The sequence below is a fragment of the Anser anser genome, assembly GCF_964211835.1.
Source record: "Anser anser genome assembly, chromosome: 1".
Taxonomy (NCBI): Eukaryota; Metazoa; Chordata; class Aves; order Anseriformes; family Anatidae; genus Anser; species Anser anser.
Genome location: NC_139720.1, coordinates 46,687,291 through 46,711,560, shown reverse-complemented (window position 1 = coordinate 46,711,560; position 24,270 = coordinate 46,687,291). Strand labels below are relative to the sequence as shown.

General features: G+C 36.8%; 1 protein-coding gene and 1 long non-coding RNA gene across 13 annotated transcripts in view; one reads left to right on the top strand and one right to left on the bottom strand.

Annotated features, from left to right (window-relative positions):
• Positions 1-354: 354 nt before the first annotated feature.
• ANKS1B (ankyrin repeat and sterile alpha motif domain containing 1B) overlaps positions 355-24,270 on the bottom strand; it is a 440,891-nt gene continuing 416,975 nt past the window's right edge. For 11 of the 12 annotated variants that reach the window (XM_083852386.1, XM_083852391.1, XM_083852392.1 and 8 more), the window contains 4 exons: positions 15,151-15,237; positions 10,383-10,520; positions 3,581-3,748; positions 355-2,265 (listed from right to left, as the gene is read on the bottom strand). In XM_083852386.1, the coding sequence (XP_083708512.1) occupies positions 2,155-2,265; positions 3,581-3,748; positions 10,383-10,520; positions 15,151-15,237 (504 nt within the window). In that variant the 3' untranslated portion in view covers positions 355-2,154. Of the gene's footprint in view, positions 2,266-3,576; positions 3,749-10,382; positions 10,521-15,150; positions 15,238-24,270 lie in introns of all 12 variants that reach the window. The other variant, XM_083852390.1, reaches the window with a different exon arrangement.
• Positions 3,756-8,066, top strand: LOC310879825. The gene is made up of 3 exons (XR_014571121.1): positions 3,756-4,188; positions 4,348-4,447; positions 6,066-8,066. It is a non-coding gene; the product is annotated as an uncharacterized lncRNA (long non-coding RNA).

Sequence of the window (24,270 nt, the reverse complement as noted above, 5' to 3'; positions counted from 1 at the left end):
GAAAATCTGGACATTTTTTACTTTTGGTGTCTGAGGTGTATGCATTTTAACATAACTCCCCCTGCAACTCTTAAGAGTATGCGATTAAATATGGAAAGTCAGCAATTGAATAGTGCACTGAAAAAAACAGTTAATTAAGAGCTTTAAAGTATAAGGTGTTTACCATCTGTAAACAAAATCTGTATTCTAAAATAAAGCTGTCTCCACAGCAGTGCCTGAGTTTGCGTGGGACAAGATTCAAAGTCCAGTGAAATCGGGGGAAGGGGAGGGAGGACATTTCCCTGACTTCAGTATCCCTTGGCTCAGCCCCTTGTTTCATTTAGCAATGATAAAATGACACACAAAGCCTTGTGACTGTACAACTTCATTTTATTTTGTGTGCTTTTATAGGATATAAATAAATGACAAAATTACAAAATTTATAACTGGAAGCCCAAGCATATTTACATAAGTTTTGTTGCAGTGAGGCTACTATTTACTGTTCTCCTATACAATTTTCCTTTTGGTACCATATTTTTAGTGTTAGTTTTTTTACTGTCAGTTGACTACGTACATATCAACAGTGAATAGGCAAAATATGTACAAGGAACTATTTTGTTCAAGTAAATTGAATACTGTATTAAAAGTATGTCATCACTCAGCGCTATGATTAGGTTTAACTAAACCATATACAATTATCAGGTTTAAACCAAGTTCAGTTATCCATTTTTGGAATTTACCAACTGACCATTCTAACTGAAAATCTCAGCTGGATATGAAATAATAATTAAAAAAACGTTAAGACAACCACACAATTTATCAATATCTCTATAATGAACTTCAAAATGATTCACAATTTGACTGGATAGAACAATATACGTTAAAATGCCATTTTTCTCCTATAGTGATATTTGTACTGTTATAATTTCAGTTCTACATAAATATACATCATGGTATTATACAAATACTCCACAGACATTAAAAAAATTAAAACACTTTAAAGAAAATGTAAGTAAATATTATTTAATCAAATATTAAGCAAATGCTTAACCATTTTGTTCCATGAAAACATTTTTATTACTTTGGAATTTTTTTCTTTTTCTCACCATTTTTATTTAGAAAATGTTTTGCAGTATAATTTTATCAACAATCTTCCAAACAAGTTTTCTGTGACAGAAATCTTGATAGCAAAATCCAGAGTTTTGATTTTGTTTTAGAACCACTGAGATTATTTTTAAAAATACTAGTAGAATTCATGGCTATAGCAATGTCAAACTGCATAAACTATTATGTAGGTGTAGTAGAATGACCATTCATTCCACTTGCATTCCAGACTGATCACACGGAACATCCAGTGCACTGATGCTACAACTTTTATAATTTTAATAATGCTGCAATAGCAATGGTTTAATCAACTTTAAAATAAACAATATTTGTCATAATTAATCTGGCTTCTTTTCCATAAATACTCATATGCTTTCCTATAGTTCTTCTCTTCCATAAAAATATCTAATAAATGTTTTCTGTGCATTATTAATACTTTTTTTCTAACCATTCATAAAACTCTGATCCTTTGTTACAATTCAAGAAGCTCCTATTTCTGTAGAGGATCAAAGGACACCAATGATTACATATAAAACCAGCGCACACAGAAATCAGGGTACCTAATTTCTTGTCACTTTAATGAGTTCTTTATTCAACACAGCAATTATTAATGAATTCAGTGGTTTCACAAATACTCTATTTATTAATTCTGGTTCTATTTCAATTAAAAACTGCCAAGATTTAAATAAAAAACCAATCAAATATCCTACTTGTAGGCAGCATTAGTGTTAGTTAGGAGACCTTTTGTTTTTTTTAAAAAGTAGAATTCTAAAATAAGAAATCAAAGAAAGCACTGTGGCAAAGTCACAAGGGAGAACTGTGTGAAAAATAATGTTTCTCACTCCTCTTGTGGACTGTAATTTTAAAAGTCTTCATATAGTGTCATTCTTCTGTCAGTGCTGCAGGAAGAAGATCACCAGAAATGACTATCAGCCTTTTTCGTTAGTTACAAGGCCACTCATACAGTGCAGTCTTCCTCTCTGCTGGATTGAAACGTTGCCATAAAGGAAAGGCTGTGCTGTGACTGCTTGGAGTGCAAGGCACAACAAGGAACAGGGGGACAGTTTTGTATCAGAAAATTGTAGTTTCATACTTGGTATTAATGCCTCTTTTGGCTTCTTGTCCAGGTTCAACAATCCATGGTAGATTCGCAAGAGTCTTTTGTTCAGATGGATCTATTTGCTTTAAAACAAATGCAAATAAACAGATGGGTTACCATCTCTGCACACAGCATTTCTAGTAGAAGTTTTTTCTTAAAAATAAAATAAAATACTAGAACACACCACAAAACCTTTATCAACAAAGTCCTGTTCTAACGTCTACAACAGTAGTCTGCAGTGGTCTGCATTCCCATCTACCTGCTGATGGTTGCCCTGATTTACAGTTTAGATCAGAGCTGTGCTGATCCCCAAGCTGTAGCGCATCAAAGCTTGTTAACGCTACATTTAAAGCAACACTTGATCCTGCAAAGTCCTTTCAGTACTGAGACAGATGAAATCAGGAAATGTTCTTTCTTAAAATCCTATGGTGATGAACAAGAAAGTGTATGGTCATACATACACGTTCATGTATACATGTCCCCTTCCCCGCATCCCAGAATTAAATATCGCAGAGTATGGTTCTCCTTTACAGCCAGTGAATATGATACACTATGTAGTCAACTACACGATCACACTATGCTCACTTGATTTAAAATAATTTTCGTAATTTTTGAAAAGCTGTATCGTAAAAGCGCGTTTCCCTGTCAGCTGTGCACTCTAGGATGACACTTTAAATAAAGAAACTCAATATGTTGCTCTGATGACCTACGATTTTTAGGAATTTGGGATTCCAAAGAAGATATTGAAAAGGTGTACTGAAATGCTGTTCTGAAACAGGAGGTTCCATAGAGGGTCAAAAAAGCAAAAAAAAAAAAAAAAGGTAAGAAAAGAAGTTGTTTGGTGTGACAAGAAGATCATTGGAGATTGATTTGGATTTGCTATTTGATTAGGTTTCATCATCTGGCAATCATACCCAAATCAAACATCAAAATTTTTGAGATACTGATTTGCACATGCAGTGATTGTGTACCAAAGATAGGTTTAGTGCTGATTTTATTTCTTGACACGAGCTCCGGGAAGCCCATGGAACTGAACAGTTTTAGATGTATGCATTGTCTGTGATACACAACACTTAAAAAAGGACAATACATTGGAATTAGGCTGAATCAATTAAAACTTTGGAATAACTAGAAAAGAGATATGTTCAACACTAGTCAAGCAACTTTCTAAACCGGAGGAACACAAATTGGGCAGTTCTGAGTGGCTTTCTGCACTGCAGTGACATAACCCTACCAGGTGATGAGCAGAGGTGGCACAGCTGAGACGTGGAGAATTTCTGACTCAACAGGTGTATTAACTTACACAGCTTCTACACATGCATCAATTCTTACTGTATAGCTTACTATTATTATTATTGTTATTTTTCTTTTTTGCATGCACCACTCCTTTCTACTTACCACTGACTTCCGAATACTAACACGTGGTTTTGGAATAGGTTTGGAGGGTTTATTTTCAAAGCTTTCTGGGAGGGTTGAAGAATGGCCCCCTTTTCGTGCTTGTAGTGCAAGCTGATAGGCCACCTCAAATGCTTGTCCTAATGTAAGAATGATTTCATAAGCTAAATTCTGGAACAAAACAAAAACATTTAAGATTGGAGTTAGGTGGAGTTATTGTTAGATATAAGAAGTGACGTAGTACTGTTTACAGAATGCATTGTAATGAAAATAATTAAAAACAATATCTGCTATATTTACATCTGTTATTTGATTTTTCATTTATTAAGGACAATCTATATGTAATCTACTGTAGTGAAAATAACTACTTTAAAAAACTTTGAAAACATTATCTCACTAAACATGAGAAAAGGAGTGGGTGGATGGGTGTCACCTTTTCTTAGAACAAGTCATTAACCCCCTCACCTCTTCCCATCTCACCCTGTATCTGCTGTTCTCAAGACCCCACCCATCTTGCACTGCTGTGGGTATCTGACATTCCACCTTCCTCTGGTTCAGACCTCCTTTGCTGACCTCTCCTTCTCCAGAGCTGGCTGACCATAATCCAAACTGCAAGTGAAAGTCTTTTTTTTTTTTTTCCTCCAGGTTTGTGGGGTTGTTTTGGTATATTTATTTCTAGGCTCCTATAAACTTTCCAATAATATTTTGAACACCTGCAGAGCAAACACAAGCCTGCAGGCTTACTTTCTTATGTCCTGCATTCTCCTTAGAGTAATTCATACATCTTGGATGTAATTCAGAAGTTACTCTCTCCTTCCTGAACATCTGTAGCCCATAGCTGGGTGCATTCCTGTATTGCTTTGAAATCAGGTGAGCCCTTAAATCACCTACATGCTTTTGATGTAATTTCAGATGTAGTAATTTTACATGATGCATCTTTTTAGCTTGTCAAGTCTAACTGTTGGGTTTGTAATATGTGAGAAAGCAGTGCAAGACACACAGAAATACACTATCTGCCCTTCAGTCATTAAATAGTTAAAAGACTGTGTCTTATTTCATGCCATATACTACAATTTCACTGCAGTCATGAAGAAATTCTATCCCTTTGTTATCGCACTACACTGAGTGATGTACTTTATAACCTACATTTTCTCTGTAATGAGAGTCTTTATACTCTGTAGAAAAAGTGTAGGCTAAATTCAGCCTATTTGGCTCATTACAACAATCTTATAAAGGTGCCAACTCTGGCCTTTGTTAGGTCAGAGAGAAAACAATTATACTCCTCCACGGGGACATCCTCTCAGCTGTTATGACTGCATTAACAACAGCAAGCTAGCCAAAGTTGCATAGTTTCCTGAGTAAAAATGTTTGTCTGATTTGATAGCAATAGTCTCCAAATTGTCTCACGCTTAATTTAAGGAAACTGGCCAGGACTGAGAAATACTGAGGTTACAGTTTGCCAGTGGAGTCATAAATGAAAGGCTAAAGAGACTATTATAAAGTGGTCTGCCTTTTAGCAGGACACTAGTTATAGAATTAAGACCAATTGAGTATAATCGTTAAAAAGGTACAGAATAATATTATTTGAAATAGACTGCACGTATTAGTAGCACGAGGATATTATTCTAACAACATCTTAATCTGCTTTTGTGACACTAAAGTAGTGTACTATGTCACCATGGGATTATCTACACTGGATATTATTATTGATAAAGGAATACATCAACAGAACAGGGTGTAATAAAGGCTTGGAGAAAAAGCAGACTGTAATACTATTGGGACTGGGAGAATGCACTATCCAGAGAGGTATACATAAAGGTCCCTGAGAGGCAGACTGAACAGTTCTGAGATCAGAGTAGAGAAAAGCAGAGAGTCTGCCATGCAGAGACATGGGAAATCTAGTCTAGGTCCTGCATCTTGTCGTAAGCCACTATGGTTTGTTTTCTTGTATAGTGTGTAAAATGAAAAAAAATAGGCCTGCCTGGAGCATGCAAACATGTAGATGTTTCTATAGTTAATATGTATTTGAAATATGACAAACAATACAAAGTGTGTACTGTTCTGTTCAATATTCTAAACATAAACCGAACCATAACTTGTGCATAAATGTTACACATGGTGTACTGTGATAGAGCTTTGAAGAAGTGAAGCATGCACTTCACTTGGATATAATGGAGGGCTTTAGAATTTTACCTTTTAAAATTTAAAACAAAGTATCTGCAAAATTATAACTGAAAAAAAAAAACAAAACACAACAGAAGCAAATAGGTTTGGTTTGAGAAATTTCTCACTTGTAGTACTAGGAGAGGAATATGAAGATGAGAGTTAGCATATATTCTTGGATGGGCTATTACTGGAGAGGTAAGAGCAGGATTCCCTTGAGGATATGGGAGGAAGACAACAACTGTAAAAACCATAATGGAAATCCTTCTGATAGACTGATCAGACCATTTGATTTTTTTTTTTTTTTTAACATATGACACAAAAGGAAGTAAACAGGTCTGTCTACCCAAGAGATGCTTAGAACAAAAGTTGTAGACCCTGTGGTCGCTGTGGAAGACATTGACCTTTACGTCACCCCATCAAGCTCCTTGGAAAGGAGGTAAATTTTTTAGGACCATGGTGATTCCGAGTGCTGCTACAATCCCATTCTTTGCTCAGCATGGCAGAGAAGGAAAGTGAGTAAGCTAATGTCTTTAAGCAACAATTTGTGTGTTATGAGAAACTGAGGTCAACTGCCTTGTTTCCAGTGTAATGTTATATTTCAATTCCTTAGTGCAAGTCTGAGTCTATTCTTCAACCACTTTAATTCAGCCAACCAATTACAACAGCTAATTGTTTTGCTACAGTTTAGCTTACCTTTTTCTTTTTTTTTTTTCCTGCATAAGTTGCAGCAGGCACTGTTTCTTCATTGTATTTTCATGCTTCCATAAAGCTATGTTGAGGCTTCAGGATTATTTTAAGAATGAGAGCAAGATTGCTAGTTTCTGTCTTTTGATCTACAAAAACTTAAAATGTCACTTGCAAGGGATTTTGCAAGGGATTTTTTTTTTTTTTTGAAAAAGTAACATTTTGCCCTTTTGGAAAAACACTTTGGATATAATGAGGATTTGATGGGTTTTTGCTTTTAGGCAACTAATTTTTTCCCCTTTGTGATCAATGTTATATTTGGTCTTTAGACTGAATTTACTGGAGAAGCTTCCTTTGATATCTCACAGATAATTGGTATGAGCTCCCCACCTCATTGGCTGTGTAGGAATGTCGATTAGGAGACCCTCTCTGCAATGTACTGAACTTAAAATCCCAGTAGATAAAACCAAACCAAACACAGTAAATGAAATCTTAACTTGAAAAATCTGAAAATTCTATCCCAGTTCAAAATTTCCATTCCCTGGGATGCAATCATTTGCCCAATTCTTAGTCATGATGGAGTCTTCAAGGCCTGATGTCAAGGATTTCTACTATAAAAACCTGACAAATATGGAAGATTATTTATTAGTAAATTGAGTTCTTTGGGTGTAGAGCTGCTATACACGTATGTTTACACTGTTGACTGTACAGATGCTTTACCCTCCAGACCACAAAACATTTACATTTAGGGGCACCTGAAAGGACGTACATTTGTCTGCACTCTAATGCGTCAGCCTTTGTGCATTCAAGAGGAAGAAAGCTCAGCTCACCGAAGCTGGTATGACAAGAGAAGCACACCTGGCATTTGCCTTTAACAGCTGTGGACTCCTGTGCTGCACGAGGTTTTCATGAACAGGCATTCATGCAACTTAAATTCTAGATCCTTTCTCATTGTGGATTTAAAGCAATGATGGGTGTCAAACTCTTTTGAATCCTTCCCTCTCTTCTAACATGACAGAGATATTGTATGCAATACAAAGATGGAAACAGGCTTTCAAAATGTGCTTTTCAGGCTGCTGCAAAAGCCATCTATGTAGACTAGACAAAGAGGAGAGACTCATTTGCTCATGAGCTGAAAGCTCTCTGTGCCTGAGTGTGCTCCATCTCAAGAAAGTTGTGAGGAGGAATTAAAAGCTTTTACACATTCTGCCTAATTTGCCCCTGAGAGGATAGCATCTGGGCATGCTCTCTCTGGGTTTAGGAAAGGAAAGAAGTATTCTGTTCTGAGGACATGCAGATGCTATATTGATTGTACCTGGATGGTCACGCGAACAGAGAACAACTTTCAAAACAAATTTCAGTCTCCAAATCCACTGGAAGAAGGCAATAAAGAGAACTTTGAGACCTGAAAACATGTTTTTTCATCTCTGCTATATATGTATACTAGCTGTTTCCAATGCTTATCCAGCTTAATCTGTGCAATGAAGGACAGAAGAATACAGAAAAGGAAAGTCTTTGGGTTATGCAGAGTACTAGTCTGGCCCTTTACATGAACAAAAGCAGATACTGCTCTAGTTTATGCGGATTGTCTTCTATTAATTAGTGTGTGGCGCAATGAAAGAATACCTGACTGAAATTACTTTGGATATCTCCCATATATGAACTGAACTTTGGAACAGGGACTGTTATGATGGCTTTTTCTCCAGTAGGAATCCCTCACTGGTAGTTTTAGGGCTGCTTTTTCTAAGTGAATGAGTGAAGTGGGTTTCAAATATTGCTCAGTAAATCCTCTTCTCCCCCCAAGCCTTGTCTCCTTCAATATTCTTCAAGCAAGTCTGATGTTTTTCCCAATTTTGATTATAGCATTATAACTCTGAGTAGAGAAGTTGAATGTACAGTCACTTCTAAATAGTAAGTGTCAGTAACGCTGGTAGTTGACATGTTATACTAAAATACTTTCCTACTCAAAAAAAAAAAAAAAGCTATTTCCCACATTTCCTGAGGAATTGAAGGACCTAAGAGAGTGAAAAAATCATCTAATAGTGTACATTATATTACCATAATATATATGATTTAAGATGCATCTTTTTTATACTTTGTTGTGGATTTTACCATTTTGAACTTTACTTTTCTTACCATGGTTGGATTTCTATCTACTAAAAAAATGACAGGGCTGTTTCTATTAGCAAACTGTAAGATCAGGCTCCATAAATACTAGACTTAAACAGAAAATTTAAGTTACTCTATGCTTATGTTCTGAGTATCTAGATATTTTTTTCATGGAGCTTGTACTTCCATAAGAAATGTTAGATCCTGAAACATAAAAGAACACACACACACAAAAAGAATATTTGAGTAGATAACACCCAACTGAGGATTATGTAGCAGGAAAAAACTACGACAGTTAGACATTAAATGGCTATTTTATGCAATACAGAAACTTTAAAGTGCTTGGGGTATTAAATGCTCCTCCTAAGGTATGGGAAGTGAGCAAAATGTTAGAATTATTCCTGGATCACTGTTCTTTCCTTGACAAGCAAGGGAAAATGAATTTTACCTGGGTCTGTGTTTGTGCTTGATTATTAGACCTATAAATGAAGACATGGTATTTGGAAACTATTTGTTTTTTAACTGAAATAAGAGTTTTGAGACTTATTTACAAATGAATGCAATCTGTTTTCAAAAGGAAAAAGTGGTGTTAGAATAAATTTTCCCCAAACTCCATATCTGGATTATTTGTTAAGCTAAAACTCCCACTGCCGTGACAGAGAGCAGAAGAGAACAGAGGGGCCATCTAGTAATAATAATCTGATGATGGTTACGGGTGTAACTTTTTACACAGGAACATAAAAAGGACAGTGTTCTGCCCAGATCTCTGTTATCACAGATGTTTCAGATCTATGAGATTTAGTGTGGTAGCCAAATATTCCTAGGACCTCTTGAGATATGTAGTTATCTCTCTGTGTGGTCTCCTCTTTCTCAGATCTAAGTTTTTTTTTTTTTTTTGGTTGTCTGTTTAAAGTAAGAATAAAACTTTTCATATTTTCCCTATACGTTTGCAGAAGTTTCAGTTTTCCAGGTTATTCAATACAATACCAAAAGGTTTAAGGAATACTTAGAAAGATGTTTGTGTTATTGGGACTGATCCAGCTAAACACTGAAACCCATGGAGCAGCTGGGCTAAGAAATCCAAAGAAATCACTTACTGAGATAACATCTGATCTCTGTCCAAAAAGCAGACCACATCCACATCATAAACATGGGATGTTTCCAAAGGCCTCCATAATAAAGTGTTTTTCCCTCTCACCCTTTGTTTGTTGGTTTGGAGAGACTGATGAGGGTAAAAGCCAAAAAGCTGGAAGTCACCAAACCAGTCCTTCCTTGACTTTGCAGGCGGTGGAACATAGTCCAAAATGCAAAGTTAGTTTAAGCTACCTCTTGAGTCAGCCTTTCAGCAGGACTAAGCACTGAATGTAACGAATATTGATTCATTTCTGATTTATGTGCTATGTGCTAAAATTTCAGACTGGGTGGCCAAAAGTGCTTTTTGTGAACTTCTTGGAAAGCTATAGCGTAGATTAGAAGACTTGTGTGTCAAGACTCACTTGTAAACATGTTTCAAGAATTCATACATGTTATACTGTATTAATGTTTTTGAATAATTTTTGTTTCAATAGCATTTCAAATTTCTCTTGTGCTACTCACTGAAGTTACAGTAAAAATCTGTAATTACAGAAGTGAATTATTTCAGATGTGAAATAAGATAGTATCAAAGAAAATCTTTGCTTTTCTCCAAAAATGTTCGTTTACTACTCCATAGTAGATTAGTATTTTCATGTGGTAAATGAACAATACCTTCTATTAATCACTTTATAGCCCGAAAATGATTTAACAGAATTAAAGAACTATAACTATTACAAAGCACTATTAAAGGAAGTATCTTCTATAAACTGACCACATCAAACGCAGTGAATACATGGCAGTAGTGGTGATTAGTCTTCAAGTCTTTAGTGATGTACGCAAATGTAGAAAGGTCTTCAGGGTCTTGTGCAGCACAGGAAATGTTACGGATTTCATGTTCAGCAATAATATTCTGTTCAAAAAAAATCAATCAATTTAGGAATTACATGTAAAAGCTGCAAAAAGATTGCTTTTAGATTTGTATTTACATTCATCTAGTGTGCTGAAGTATTTCAGAAGTTTCTTACTAAGAAGAGATTTAATACGCTCCATGTGTGAGCTTATACATTTCATTTCAGTTTTGATCCTCTCCAACAATAACTAAAACTGTCAATAAGCTGGTAGGCAACAAATGCATTCTACGGTCTTCCCTATGATTTTGCTTGGGTTTTATACAGTTTATGCAGTATTTTTGACAAAAAGACATCTTTCTGGCATAGGGCTGTAAATACAGTTTCAGAGCACTATACAAGCATCTTCCAATGCTGCTGGTTTTCTGTCTGGTGGTCACTACCTCACACTCTTTCAGGCTACATGGTTTTCAGGACAGGATCTGTCGAAACCCAACAGGCTCAATATCCTTTTTTTTTTTTTTGCATGTGGTGTTTGATAAAATTCAGATACATTCTTTCAAGAAAACAAAACAAAGCATCATCATTTCTAATTAAAACCCTGAGCTCTTGAAAGGTTTCTGCTTAGCAAGAAGTTTAACTATAGAAGGATCTGGCAACTTTTCTCCACTTAGCAACAACAGCATCCTGTAAGAGATTTAGAAATATTAAACTGTTCATGCACTGAGCAACACTACTTGCAACAGCCAATGTAAGCTACAGCATATGACTGAGGTAGAGGTGGGGCGTGGCTGTCTGATGAAATAAATAAATAAATAAAAAGCTGTCTAAAGCTTTGAAGAAAATTATGAATATTCATTACATAAATTACTGATATGTAATTATTGTGTTCAGACCAAAGGAACCATGAAGCCAGAGAAGAAGATACTGCATAGTGGCTTATGATTAGGCCTTGCTTCTTCAACACACACATTTCAAATAATTTAACAGAAGAACGACTCATTAAATAGGAATTTCCTTAGAGGTTAGTTTATATGATCTTCTGAATTGTGGCCCTCCTGACTGTAGCTACGGCTTTTCCATAAAGCAAACAAACAAAAAAATAACAAAGAAAGAGAACAAGCCTGCTGCAGTATGACATCTCTATTGCACCAAAGAACACATGACATCTGTAATGTCACAGTCCCTCACAGCTCTACATTTCACTGTTGCCTTAGTGGCATCTGTTCAAGTTAAAACAATCTCTGAGCATCTCTGTTTTTCCCTCACCCTTGCCTTTTCCTTTTTTCCTTTCCAACTCCCCTCCTCCTCCTTTTTTTTTTTTTTTTTTTTAAGTACAGGAAATATATACAGCTAAGTTACTTAGGATGCTTTGCCATATCTTCTTTCATTTGCTAAGTGGCAACTTTCCCCCTTGTATGTAGGTGTCAAGTTTTCTAAAAGATGTTTTAATACACCTAATTGAAGAAATAACGGGTTGGGAAAAATCTTAATAAAAAGCATTCTAGATTTCAAATTACAGAAAAAACATGATAAGGAAATGCTTACCAAAGACACAAAATAATCCTCTTAATCTTGTAGTGTTGCAACATACTTGATTATTTCTGTTTAATGCATTATTCATAAAAATGACAAAAACATTACTTATGTTTCAATATATGCTGGTTTATAATGACACGTATAATCTCTGCTTAACGACCATTGGCTTTTTATGTTACTTTAAACGTTTTAGTTCCTTTGTTCTCAAATTGATAACTTTTACCCTCAGTAAAGATTTTGATGAGAATTGTAATTATACCAAAACCAGGGATTTAGATATCCCTTTAAGATTACAGATATAGCTGTAATATATTGTCATTGATGTTGTAGTGTCAACATTGTAGTTTAATAAGCAGAAAGAATTAACGCTTGGAAGGTGTTAAAATCGTGTGAAATATTTATGTTAATTCACAACTCACAAAGCAACCAGATAAAAACTGCTCTGCCATGCTGAAACTTTTCCTAGGTGACCTGGGGTCGACACAGGGGTTTGTGCTTTAGAGCTTATTTTAACGTTAAACCAAGTGAAGTTTGGAAACATACCCATTATCAACTTTGTTTTGAATAAAATAAGGTGTGCCTAAAATAAATCCTGTGGATGAAAATTAGTAGTGAAATAGGCTTTTCCCTAGCTTCTACAGGATTATGCTGTGATCTCCTTTCCAAGTTAACAATGTTTTCGGTGCATGCATTTACTGTTTCCTAGGGTCACTACTCCAGTAGACCTATAGTCTTAGTCTATAGAAATTGTAAGGTTATGAACCAGTTTGCTCTTCTGGGTGCACTCCTCTGGCACTGACCGACAATGAAAAATTATTGTTCTAAAATTGTTACTCAGTTTGTCGAGAGCAACCTCCAGAGCTTCTGAAAAAAGAAGGGAAGGCGAAAGTCAGTTCTGCTTCTGCCAAGGAAATACCCCTGAGAGATCAAGTTTTTGATAAGCAACCTTCCCCTTGCTTGCCTACCTTGTGTCAGGCAATCCCTCTCCTTGCAGAAATTATCCTGAAGTTAGGGTTAGCTCTGATCCACGAGAAATTTCTGAAAGTCTGCTTTTTTCTAAGCAGCAATTTCTTTCTGGCCTCACTTGCAAAGAAATGGTGTCATGTCAAAGTGGTGTCATGCCAAGCTTCAAGGCGTCACTGAAATAGCTTTAGTAGAATGAGGTCAGAGCCCCTTTGTTACCTGAAGCTTTGCCTGCTGTAACTTAGAATAAAAATTCTTAGCTTGGTGGCATAAAGTAAAAGGATGAACAGCCATGAGAGCTGAGTTTTCAAGCACATAACTGCTAGCTATTTTTGTCATTTAAAAGTATGCATTTATTGCTAAGTGGTGCCCAGCGCTGTCAACTATTAGCTCATACAGAAGCAGTACAAGTCTGAATAGGATCTCACCTTAGTGCTAATCTGTTTTGGGTCTTGAAGGAATTGGGTACAGCACACTGTGGACAAGGCTGATAACAATGCTCCTGGGAGGGTTTCAGGCTATTACCTGGTTTTTACAGAAGGGAAAGGCAGTGCAGATTTTGAACTGAAGAAAGCATTCTACCACTTGAGCAAACACACAGGACTGTGGCATAATTTATCTTGATCAAGTACATCTATTGCACTACTGGCATAATTTTCAGTGGGATCGAACTAGAGGCACTTAATACAATTTGCCCAACTTACTTCAAATTTCCTTCATACATAAGACGAGATGCACTGTACAAAGAGACACTGGAAGCTCCTTGTGTTCTCTTGATTTTTTAAATTTTGTTTAACCTAAGGACATTGCAGTAATATCCCTTACACTACAGAGGAGATTTAAGAGCTGAATACAGCCTTATCCAAGTTATAGTTAATAGCATTACAATGTCCTGATTTATGCCCTGCACATCAGAGAACATAAAGGATATGAGGGTTGCAGAAGCTCCATTTTGGTGCAATGGGAGAAAAAGAAACTGACAGGATTCCCTGGCCTCTCTACTCTAGCCAATATGCCATACCTGACATAATACTAATTTCATCTCTGTTTTTCTTTCATGCTGTCTTCTAACCCTGCATGTGGTTTCCAAACTGTAGCAGATCACAAACCTGCTTTTGTCCCTTCACTTAAAACCCAGTTCTAGTTACACACCTTTAAAAACTGACTGCTTTGTCAAGTTTGAGGGATACTGGGTTAGATGTATGGTGTGATCTGAATGCTCAGCAACACAAAGCAGTTATATATATTATTAACCTGGTCAGGAAGCTGGGTTGCCTGACTTACTTTTTATATTGTGTAGTGCATTTTAGTCACATAACAGGAAAAAAAAAATCATTTCTATTCGTATGCAAGCATCAGTATGAATTGCATTTTCTTGCCAACTTAGACATCAGAAGAGAAATCCATGCATTATTTTACTCCTGCTTACAGGGATTTTACATTTTACTTTGGCTAAACAATAACCCATTGTTCCGTCCATCACTGAGTTCCCCAATCTATCTATTTCTGCCTTTTTTTTTTTTTTTAAAGGGGAAGGGAGGTATGTTGTCTGTATTTTGAAATGTAAGAAGCAAAGCACAGGAGCATTGCCACATAGAAAGATGAACAAAATATGGAATTATAACTGCGAAGAAGCTGCTGGAGTTCATTGAGTCAAACGGCTACTACTAGGAACATAGCTGTCAGAGAGGCTCTAACATTTGAAAAGTACACTCACGGCTCATGTTTCTTATTCTTACAATGGCTGGCCCTGGATAAAACCTTGCATCTTCATTGTTTATTGAAACATCTTTACATTCGTATTTTTAGACAAAAATTATATAGACCAACAAATATGTATATATTTTCTGCATATTTAAGGAATTGCATAGAGAAGAACACAGTTAAGGATTCTGTGGAGGCCCCTTGCCAAATGTCTGTTGTGGTGAGCTTGCATTTTAACAGCAGAAGGCCGGACACAATGTTCTCCAACTGAGCCATTAAGTGTGCCTCACTTGTCCTCCAGACAGTGTTTCTGGAGATTGACAATAAGATTACTTTCATTTTGGAGAGAAGAGAAGAGAAGAGAAAAAGAAAGGAAACACAAAGTGCATATCTGTCCCCTCTGTGGCCTGGTGCTCTTACAGAGCCAGCCTCATAAGTATTCCTATCTGTGAGGACAAAAAGCTGATATTCAATGATTGCACATACCTTATTTGTTGCATCAATAAATTTGACTCCTTTGTACGAGACAGACAGGACAATGGTTGGCACTTTCTTCATTTGTTCTGTAGACTTCTGAAACGAAAATGAAGATGCAGGTGAAGTTACATTGCATTGCAAGAACAGTGATCTTTTCTTCTTCTGACTAAATGCTTTAGTTAAACAACAGGTACTTATCCAAGTATTTGACTTTTTCTTGAGCTGACTGTGTTCTGGGCTTTTGAAATAGCTGCTTTGAAGTTACAAAATTCCACAGTTTATTGCAAGGATGCAAGAACTGCAGAGTCCTGCAGTTTATTGCAAGAATGATAAAAACTCTCTTTTTTCTTAGTACCATGGGAAGAGAATGAAGTAAGTTTGCTATATTTAAAGTGACCAGTCAAGGATTTCCCAAAATATTCATGTTTAACACATCCATCTGATGTGCCCCATTCAGCTCTGCCTCACCTCTCCCTGTCCTTCCCAGCTGTAAAAATTTACAGTGCAGTGTTTTTTTGTAGGACTACTTCTTTGCTGCAATTAGTTGTTATTTAGGAATATTTCACTCTCTCTCTTACCTTCTTGCTGTTATATTCGTGACATGAGATACCCCTGCAGCCCTCCAGGCCTGCCAGTCAATCTGTCAGTCCGATGTTGTATCTTGTAAAGTCTAACTGTCTGCACTTCCTCCAACGTGGTTTCTACTGCAATCTGCTTTACACATGAATTAGCACTGAGGTTTATTCTGCATTCCCTTAGTGCCAGGTTCTCTTACCTACAGTTTATATCTTTGTATAAAGCTATTTTTCTTTTATGCTGTTCTACCTTTGTGTGCCTTCAACGTGAGACATGCAGCTAAGATATTTCTTGCCGAATGATTGGGCAAATATTTGGGATAGATGTAAATTCTCTGCAGAAAGCCTATTGATTAGTTTACAGACTAAATTTACTTAAAAAAAAAAAAAAAGAGAGAGGAAGAAAAATAAGTGTGGCATAGCTTAGAACTGATTTGAATTTTTTTAAGGTGGGAGGCAATTACAGAGAAAACTATTATCTACGAAACAACCATAGATAAATAATGTAGATGAAGTTCAGAGAACGCTCACTCATGATAATTTCTGCCAATGATCATAGAGATCAATCAAACATGTTCTTGAGAGGAAACCCTAAGTTCAGATACAGTTAAATATGAAGAAATACCAGCACATAGAATGAGGGTGCAAGCACATCAAAAGGTCTAGAAATGCCATCCAAAAAGATCACGAGAGCAGTTGAAACAAAAGCAGCAGCAGTGGTTTTGTATTCTTGAAAGGAAATTTAAAAAAAGAGATTTAAGCTTGAAAACACAGACTGTATCTGGAAAAAAAAAAAAGGTGATGGTAACGCAAGACAGCAAACAAATAATAGCTTAAAAGAAAAAAACTGTGAGTCCCTTTATCAGATCTCATTTCTTCCTGAATCAAACAAGGCTCCATTTTTGCCAACATAACATTCAAAGCTACAGATCCAACCACATTCTGCAATTAGTGTCCCGTACTGTGAAGGCTAAAACCTCTAATTAAGTTTTGAAGAGAGCCCCACCCATCCATACAACAGAGAGGAATATTGCATCTCTCAGTATCAAAAGACAAGAGACTCAAGATGATGTCAAGTGTCAATTTATGCTGGAGAAAGCTTCTTTTACCCAGAAGCCTAGACACTTTTTAAAAATGAAAGCTTAAATGATTAAACATTCTGAAAAATCTTACAAAGTCTGAGGGAAGACACTAATCTGATTTGCATGTCTCCGAGTGGAAAACGAAATGGCATCCCTGCCAAAAGGAGAGCAAAGCACATACCTGCGTGTCTCTACAATAGATTTCAACTGACTCTTTTCATAAAATACAATTTCAATGCACACAAAGCATGACAGTGACTGCACAGAAGCTGCAGTACATACATCCATCAGAATAACAAGCAATATACCCCACATATGCTCATATCTAGGCAAAACATTCGCAAATATGACAACATCACTTTAATCATCTGGCAATGCAGCAATCATCCAACTTTTGTCCTTTCTTTCTATCCCGACAGCTACATTCAGGAGCTCTTTGTCTCCCATTTTGATTATTGTAATTATCTCCTTCCTCGTCTCCTTAGCAGCAAAATTCCTCTTCTCCTCCCATACACTATACAAACACAGCTACTTAGTTCACTTATTTTAGCTTTTTGGTCTAATTTGTACTATCTGCTACTTGCCATAAAGGTGAAGCCTCCTGTTGGCTTTGTTGTATCAGCCCCCTGATAGTCCTCCTTCATCTAGACCAGTACTTTGTACTTTAATCATCTTCTTTATCTGTTCTACATTCACCTTGCTTTGTCTAGGGCAGACCTGATCTTTCATATTTATTGAAGGTTGTGAACAGACAGAAGACAGTATCTGAGTGAAATAGATCATCAAGATGCCATTAATCTGTACGTGGCAAATTAGGAAATGAATCAGAAGCTGATTGACATTTGCAATTTATTATGCCAAACCATCTCAGCTGGTAAGGAGCAGTGGACATTCCTCATCAACTTGCAAACCAAACAAAAACCAGGATTTGTGCAAAGGTGTTCTGGAAGATTGCAATCCAGCATACAAACATGATTTCGGGAAACAATTCTATGCTTATATGCCTGTTAAGCATATAAGCATATACTTATATGCCTGTTGCAACAAACAGTTGGGCAGTGGGGTAATATCCTTGGTAAAGTGCTATTGTGAAAAACACACAGCTCTCTTTCCCTCACTCCACTCCTAGTGACAGATTAACTGAAGTCCACATAAAATTACTCAAGAGTTTTGAGTTGCCATGGTGAGCTCATACTATTTGTTTGTTCATTCCTTTTTTAATGGAGAGGGTGGCAGCCAGGAAGTGTAACGTGAGTTTTCAGAGATACAATACAAATATCATTCGCTCGGGCACTGTAACTGCTTTGGCTCTAGACTCTAGGATGTTGACAGACATCCCACAGCTTTCTTGGTCAGCTCTTTCGGTCCTCTGTGCAGGCCAAGTGGGCATCTCTGCCCATGCCTGTGACCAGAATTTGAGAAGGAGGGACACAGGCATCAGTACTTCCTTTCCTCAGGCTTTTCAGGTGCTAACCACCATATCAATTCTGTTGAGGACATAATGAGGTGACAAAATATTTTCATCCATCTGTTGACTCTGTGGGAAGCATATGGACCTGAGCCAAGGTTATGGGACCCACAGCTGAAGGCTGGCATAGAATGTCATGTGTATGTTAGCATATGGTCTAATGCTGCAAGGCATGTTCATACCAGAGTAGCAGGACTAGATTTTACCTCATGTAGAAGTAATCGTAGTGACAGGACCCTGTCTTTGGGCAAGTGCTCACTAGCCTGGAACTGGTCACAGTTACTATGAACTCCATGGTGACTGTAACTTTGGCTTTTTATTTTAATATACAACTTTAGGAGAATCATCTGGATGAACAGCAAGTGTATTCTAGGCTTATTGCCATTGCCTGTCTCTGCCATTGCCAGAGGATCAGCTGGTCATCCACAAAGGGACAGATGTGCATGTCCTGTCTCCTCAAGTGCACTGCTCCTGCAGTGAGGAGTCTTAATTCTGCAGAGAGTCTGTATGCCATACAGTGAAATTTGGTCCCAGTTCTGAAATACTTCCTATAGGATAGGTAGATGACAGTGGGGAAGTACACCATGTGAAACACAAGTGCCATAAAACAGGCTTGACTACAGATATGGGAAGATGGAGGAAAGCACTGCCATCCTAAATCTAATGTGACATTTGTTCAGCTTCCGTAGACCCCCCTAAAAGACATGGAGCCCCTTTTTCTTATGAATCAATACCATTTGGAATAGAAGCCTCTCCTTTATTTTGATGCACTGCTGCTGTGCCAAAGCTTCTTTTGCTAATAGACTTTTCTGAAGAAAAAGAATATCTCTGAAAAGAACAAGAAGAGTGAGTGGTCACAGTATAGAAATAAATAAGCTATCTATGGACAACAACATGGTAATTCTTACAGGTTAGCGGCTGGGTTTAAATTGACCTTAGGGCTTCAGTGCCCCTCAGAACTTGCCCTGCTGCAGCCTCAGAGTGAGGGATCTGGCATCTGCTGGAATTCACGGCGCCTGTGAACTCTGTGGAGGGCACTGGCCACACTGCAAGCACATCTGACTTTCTAAGTGAGCTACTGCTTTTCTGCATATTTGCCTGGTTATTACGGTGCTTACTTTTACAGTAAAGGCCGGGATTTACACCTTTCTCAGTCTGCATCTGAACCCATTGCTGCCACTATGCAGGACAGTGACAAACCCATGTCTAGCAGGGGGCCAGACAGAGAGACAGCAAGTTCAACTCTGAATGCATTTCCTGGAAGAAAAAGAGCAGTCTGGGGTTCTAGCTGTTACTTCCAATCCTGTTTATGAATTTTCCTTAGTTTCACTGAAAAAAAGCAAAACTACTACTCCCAAGTGGACTCTAAATAGATTTTTATAGTACTACAAACTCTCCAGAGTGAAGCATTTCTACCTGTATTTTGATTTTGAGCTAAAGGCTGTGCAGAACTGCCAGATGTTTATTTAGAATACAAACTAAGCTCCAGATAATTTAATTTGAGATCCACCCAGCCATTGCACCTACCAAATCAAATTAGTCAATGATGACTTAAGAGGCAGAGGATTTTTTTTTCTGTGAATACAGAAATATAAACTAGCTGTTTGCTTTTAAAAAGGAAATACATGCATATACATAACATAAAATCCTAAAGGGCTTTTAATCCTTTCAAGACAGGATTGCACAGCAATACCTTGTTCTGTGCAGAACTGAGAGCATTAATCCAGCTCTTCTGAATACACCTGCGGTATACAAAACACAGTATCTCTATGCACATACATGCACACAAAGCAGCTGAAGAAGAAATTAAGAAGCACACAGAATGGTGTCTAAGAAAGGTGCTCACACATTCACTTGATATATTGTAGCATATGGTGTAATCCAGCCCACTCTCAAAATGCTTTCACCACATCTATTTATTTTCTGACAAAAGGAATCAAGATACAATGGTACTTCTACTTTGCCACCTTGACCACTTTCATGTACTTATATGTACATAGAAGTACATTTATAACTGGATTACTCCGCTTTCAAATGAAACCAAAATGAAACCACGTTCACTTTTAGGTTTTACTGCATATGTAATTATACTTGATCTTGCAAATACACAGTGAAAAGACATTATTCAACTATGCCAACTCACTAACAACTTCATAAATAAATTTTGCATGCAAGTTTATGAGCCTGTAAAATCTTAAAATTTCATCTTGGCTTTTTACTTTTGCAAACAAATCTCCTAATTCTGTCTTATACTACTTTTTAATAGCTATCTGAAGACTGCAGCTGGTAATTTTACTATTCCATTACGTACTGGAATTGACTTCACTCAGAGAGTCTGAACACTTTCCCATACTGGTAGTTGCTCTTAATTCTAAATGGAATCAAAGTGCACACTTCAAAATATGTGTTGGTATACCACCTACTATCAGATCCGTAAGTCTGTTCCTTATGTAAGGCTTATGAAGCCTTGTTAAGCATTTCCTTTTGAGTGAATCACTTTGGCAACAGCATGCATGAGATGAAATAAAAAGACAAAGTTTGCTTTTGACCTGGTAGATTTGAAGCCAATTTTGAAAATGCAGTCTGCCTTGTAACAAATATTTACTAACTTCTCACAGTCCAAAAGGTTTAAAAATGCTTCACTGACATAATTTAATACCTCTTGGAATATGATAACATCTGTAATCCCTGTGGTACAGAACTGTTTACTTCTCTACAATTAGTGGATGCCTCCAAGCTACATCATTAATATGAACATTGCACTGGGGATGCACCTGCAACTCATCTACTTGGGAATGAGAGCTCCTTGTTTTTGCAATATCTATACACACTCATCTGCTGCTGACAGGGCATTGCAGCCCTTCTGCACCTTGGATTCCTGTCAGCCAGAGAGTTCAAGGATGTAGTCTTCTGAAGAACATGGGATGGCATGATGTAGACATGCATAAAGACTAAATGTCTTTAAAACTTCCCACCTCTTCTTTTTCCCTTTTGAATAATATCCATGCACCTGTTACACTGCAGGACCTCACTGCTCCCAAAGCAGTGGTGACACAAGAGATAGAGAGCTACAGGTCCCACTTGGGAGCACAGAGAATCTGTTCATTCTCAAATGCGGTATTTGATCCTGATGTGGTGTTTTACCGGCTAGTTTCACTAGGAGGCCTGTGACAGGCAGTAGTTCTCTCTTCTACTTCTGGAGGAGAAATGGGAATTGAGAAGCAGAAAGGGATTAGCAGAAACAAGGAGAAGGTCATTTATATCCAACTTCTTCTTTATGTAGGAAGGAGTAAGGAAGGAATGCCTTAGACCCTATCTCACTTTTCTGTTATCAGAGAAAGAGTCACCTCTTCACTGCTTCATCTTCCTCTCCAGAGATAAGGGAAGCAGATTTTGTGACAATTCCAACTTTGACATTTTGTTCTCAAGTCAGAACATGCTTTTTGAATAGAATTGCATTGCTGGTTCCCCAGAACTTTGATTTGAAATTTAAGAACCTCTTTCCTAATAAGGAAAACTTCTAAGAAAAATATGCAATGTTCGGCAAGGTAGCAGGATCCAAGAACAGAATCTCATCTCTCTCTTGGGAGGGGGCTGATTGGTTCAGATTGTGCAATTTGGTGTATGCAACATGAGTGATTTAACATCACATCAAGGAAAGAATCTACATTGCTGCTGCACTTGTGCTGGTAAGCACGAAACCATTCCCTTCCTACAAGGTCAAGGAATTCAGATGTGTAAATGCCAGATGGAGTCTACTGTAGAAAACAAGTCTTTTCCCAGCTGCAATTAAACTTTATTCCTTTTCTTTATTTTGATGTAAACACATTTTATTCTCTTCTTGTTCCTATGGTGATTTGAAGTGAAGGCAGTAATCTGACTGAAAACACAACTTATAATATTTCCCATTCCATGCTGGGAAAGATGAAAGCTCCTAAGTTCTTGAAGGCATCTCTAAAATATAATTAATAAATCTCTCCTGGTCAGGACAGCAAGATTTAATATCCAAGAAACAAAGGTCAGTTTACAACAGGTGAGGAAAGGAGATAAGGAGACAGTACTGTCAACTGCAAAGGGAGTTTATGAGAGAAAATAGCTGGAAACAAATAGGAAATCATAAAACATAAATCCATCCTTGGAGCGCAAATATGTGACTGGAAAAATAAAGTATAATTCCTCTAATAGGCACAGTTCTTGCCAAATATCTGTAATTTTGAATGTCTGCAAGAGTCTGCAATTTGGGTGGGAACAAAAAATGTATATAACCCTACCATTGTGTAGAACTCAATCTAATATATCTGCATGATTTTCCCCAAACAAACCCATCATCTGCCCTGCTGGAGCATACAGCTGTACAATGCTGAGAAGCACAGTGGATGGCCAAGAAGAGTTATTAAGACAGCTATGAACATCTGTCTCTTTTTTTTTTCTTTTTTTTTTTTTCTTAGACATTATAGTAGATTTTCTTAGACATTATAGTAGATTTAGGATCTCCCTTCTCTCTTAAACTATAAGAGTATATAAGAGGAATAGGCTCCTGTAAGCCTGTCTGTGGAGAGAAGCGAGGGATATCCTCATTACACTTCTTTTGAAGAACCCAAACCATAAATAGCAATAACTGAAAGTTCAGGAAGCCTCCACGGCTACCAGGGAGGGATTAGCAGTCAGCAAGTTGTAATTTTTGTTGCTTTTTCTGTATATATGAATGATTAAGGAAGATCAAGATTTTTTCCCACTGATAGACTTTCATCCTTGTGTGCACTTGCTGACAGGAAAATGTCCAGTGAATACCAACACTATTTTGAACAGCATTAGGTTGAAGAAGAAGCAAAAATCACATTGACAGAAATACTAGATACCTAATTTTCATACCTTCTGATAAAAAAACATTATCTGGCAAACTCCAGAAAGATTAAAAATTTGTTGGAATGGACCCCAACATGATACAAAGTTACATGTAAAGTATTTTGCCCCCAGCCCGTTTCAGACTACAGCATGAAGTTCAACATGTTGTGTATTTGAAATATAGAAGTAGTAAAATAAAACAAATACTAAAATTAAACAGTGCTGTATCACATTAGTATAGCCTTGTGTACAACCTTACTTATTAATAAGAGTATACAAAAGAGACTGAACAAGTGGACAAAATTCAGTACCTGAGAAGCAGTCAGGTAACGTAGTAAAGTAAGTAAAGTAAGTAAAGTAAGTAAATCTAACTTTTAACCTCTTCTTAGTAAATGAAATGTCCCTTTCAGTACATTTAAAGTAAAATGGAATTATAAAATAATCCATATTTTCAACGACAACATCACATCGATACTTCAGCATGGCTTAGGACAACCTGAACACCCAATTCAAAGACACCAACATTTAGAATACAACTGGGGGAGAAATTTTGGAAAAAGATACATTTTTTTCACTGGCAAACTTACTCTAAGATAATAATTTGTTCTCATTAAGTCAATGTGCTTTTTTTTGGTTCTGACTTGAATAGGAATATGATAAAATAGACTACCTTGAAAGGATAGATAAAATCTTGATTAAGAACTGTTTCATTCAAATCTTTTTGCAATAAAAATAAAATAAAAAAGTCCCTTAAACTGCAAAATAAACATTCTCACAGCATAATGGTTTCAAAATATAATATAAATATATATATAAACAATACAGCAATAGTGTTTATATAAGTGCCCCGTATGGTGCTACAGACTGTTCGTATAACTCCATTATTTTTATGGAAAAATTATTAATTTATATTATGTTTGTTTTCAAACAGTTTTTCAGGTGTGTAATTTAAATTTGCCAAGTTTAGAGCATATTTCCAAAAAAAACTTAAAAATGCTATAAATTATTAACAGTGGCTTTTTTGATGTTTAGCTAGTTCAGTCAAATAATTTACTGAAGGTGTCATATGCTACCATAGTGTCAAATTCCACCCTAAGATCTGTATAAGGATATTCCTTAAAAATTGAAGTGCTACATTAGACAGCTTGAAAACTGAGTT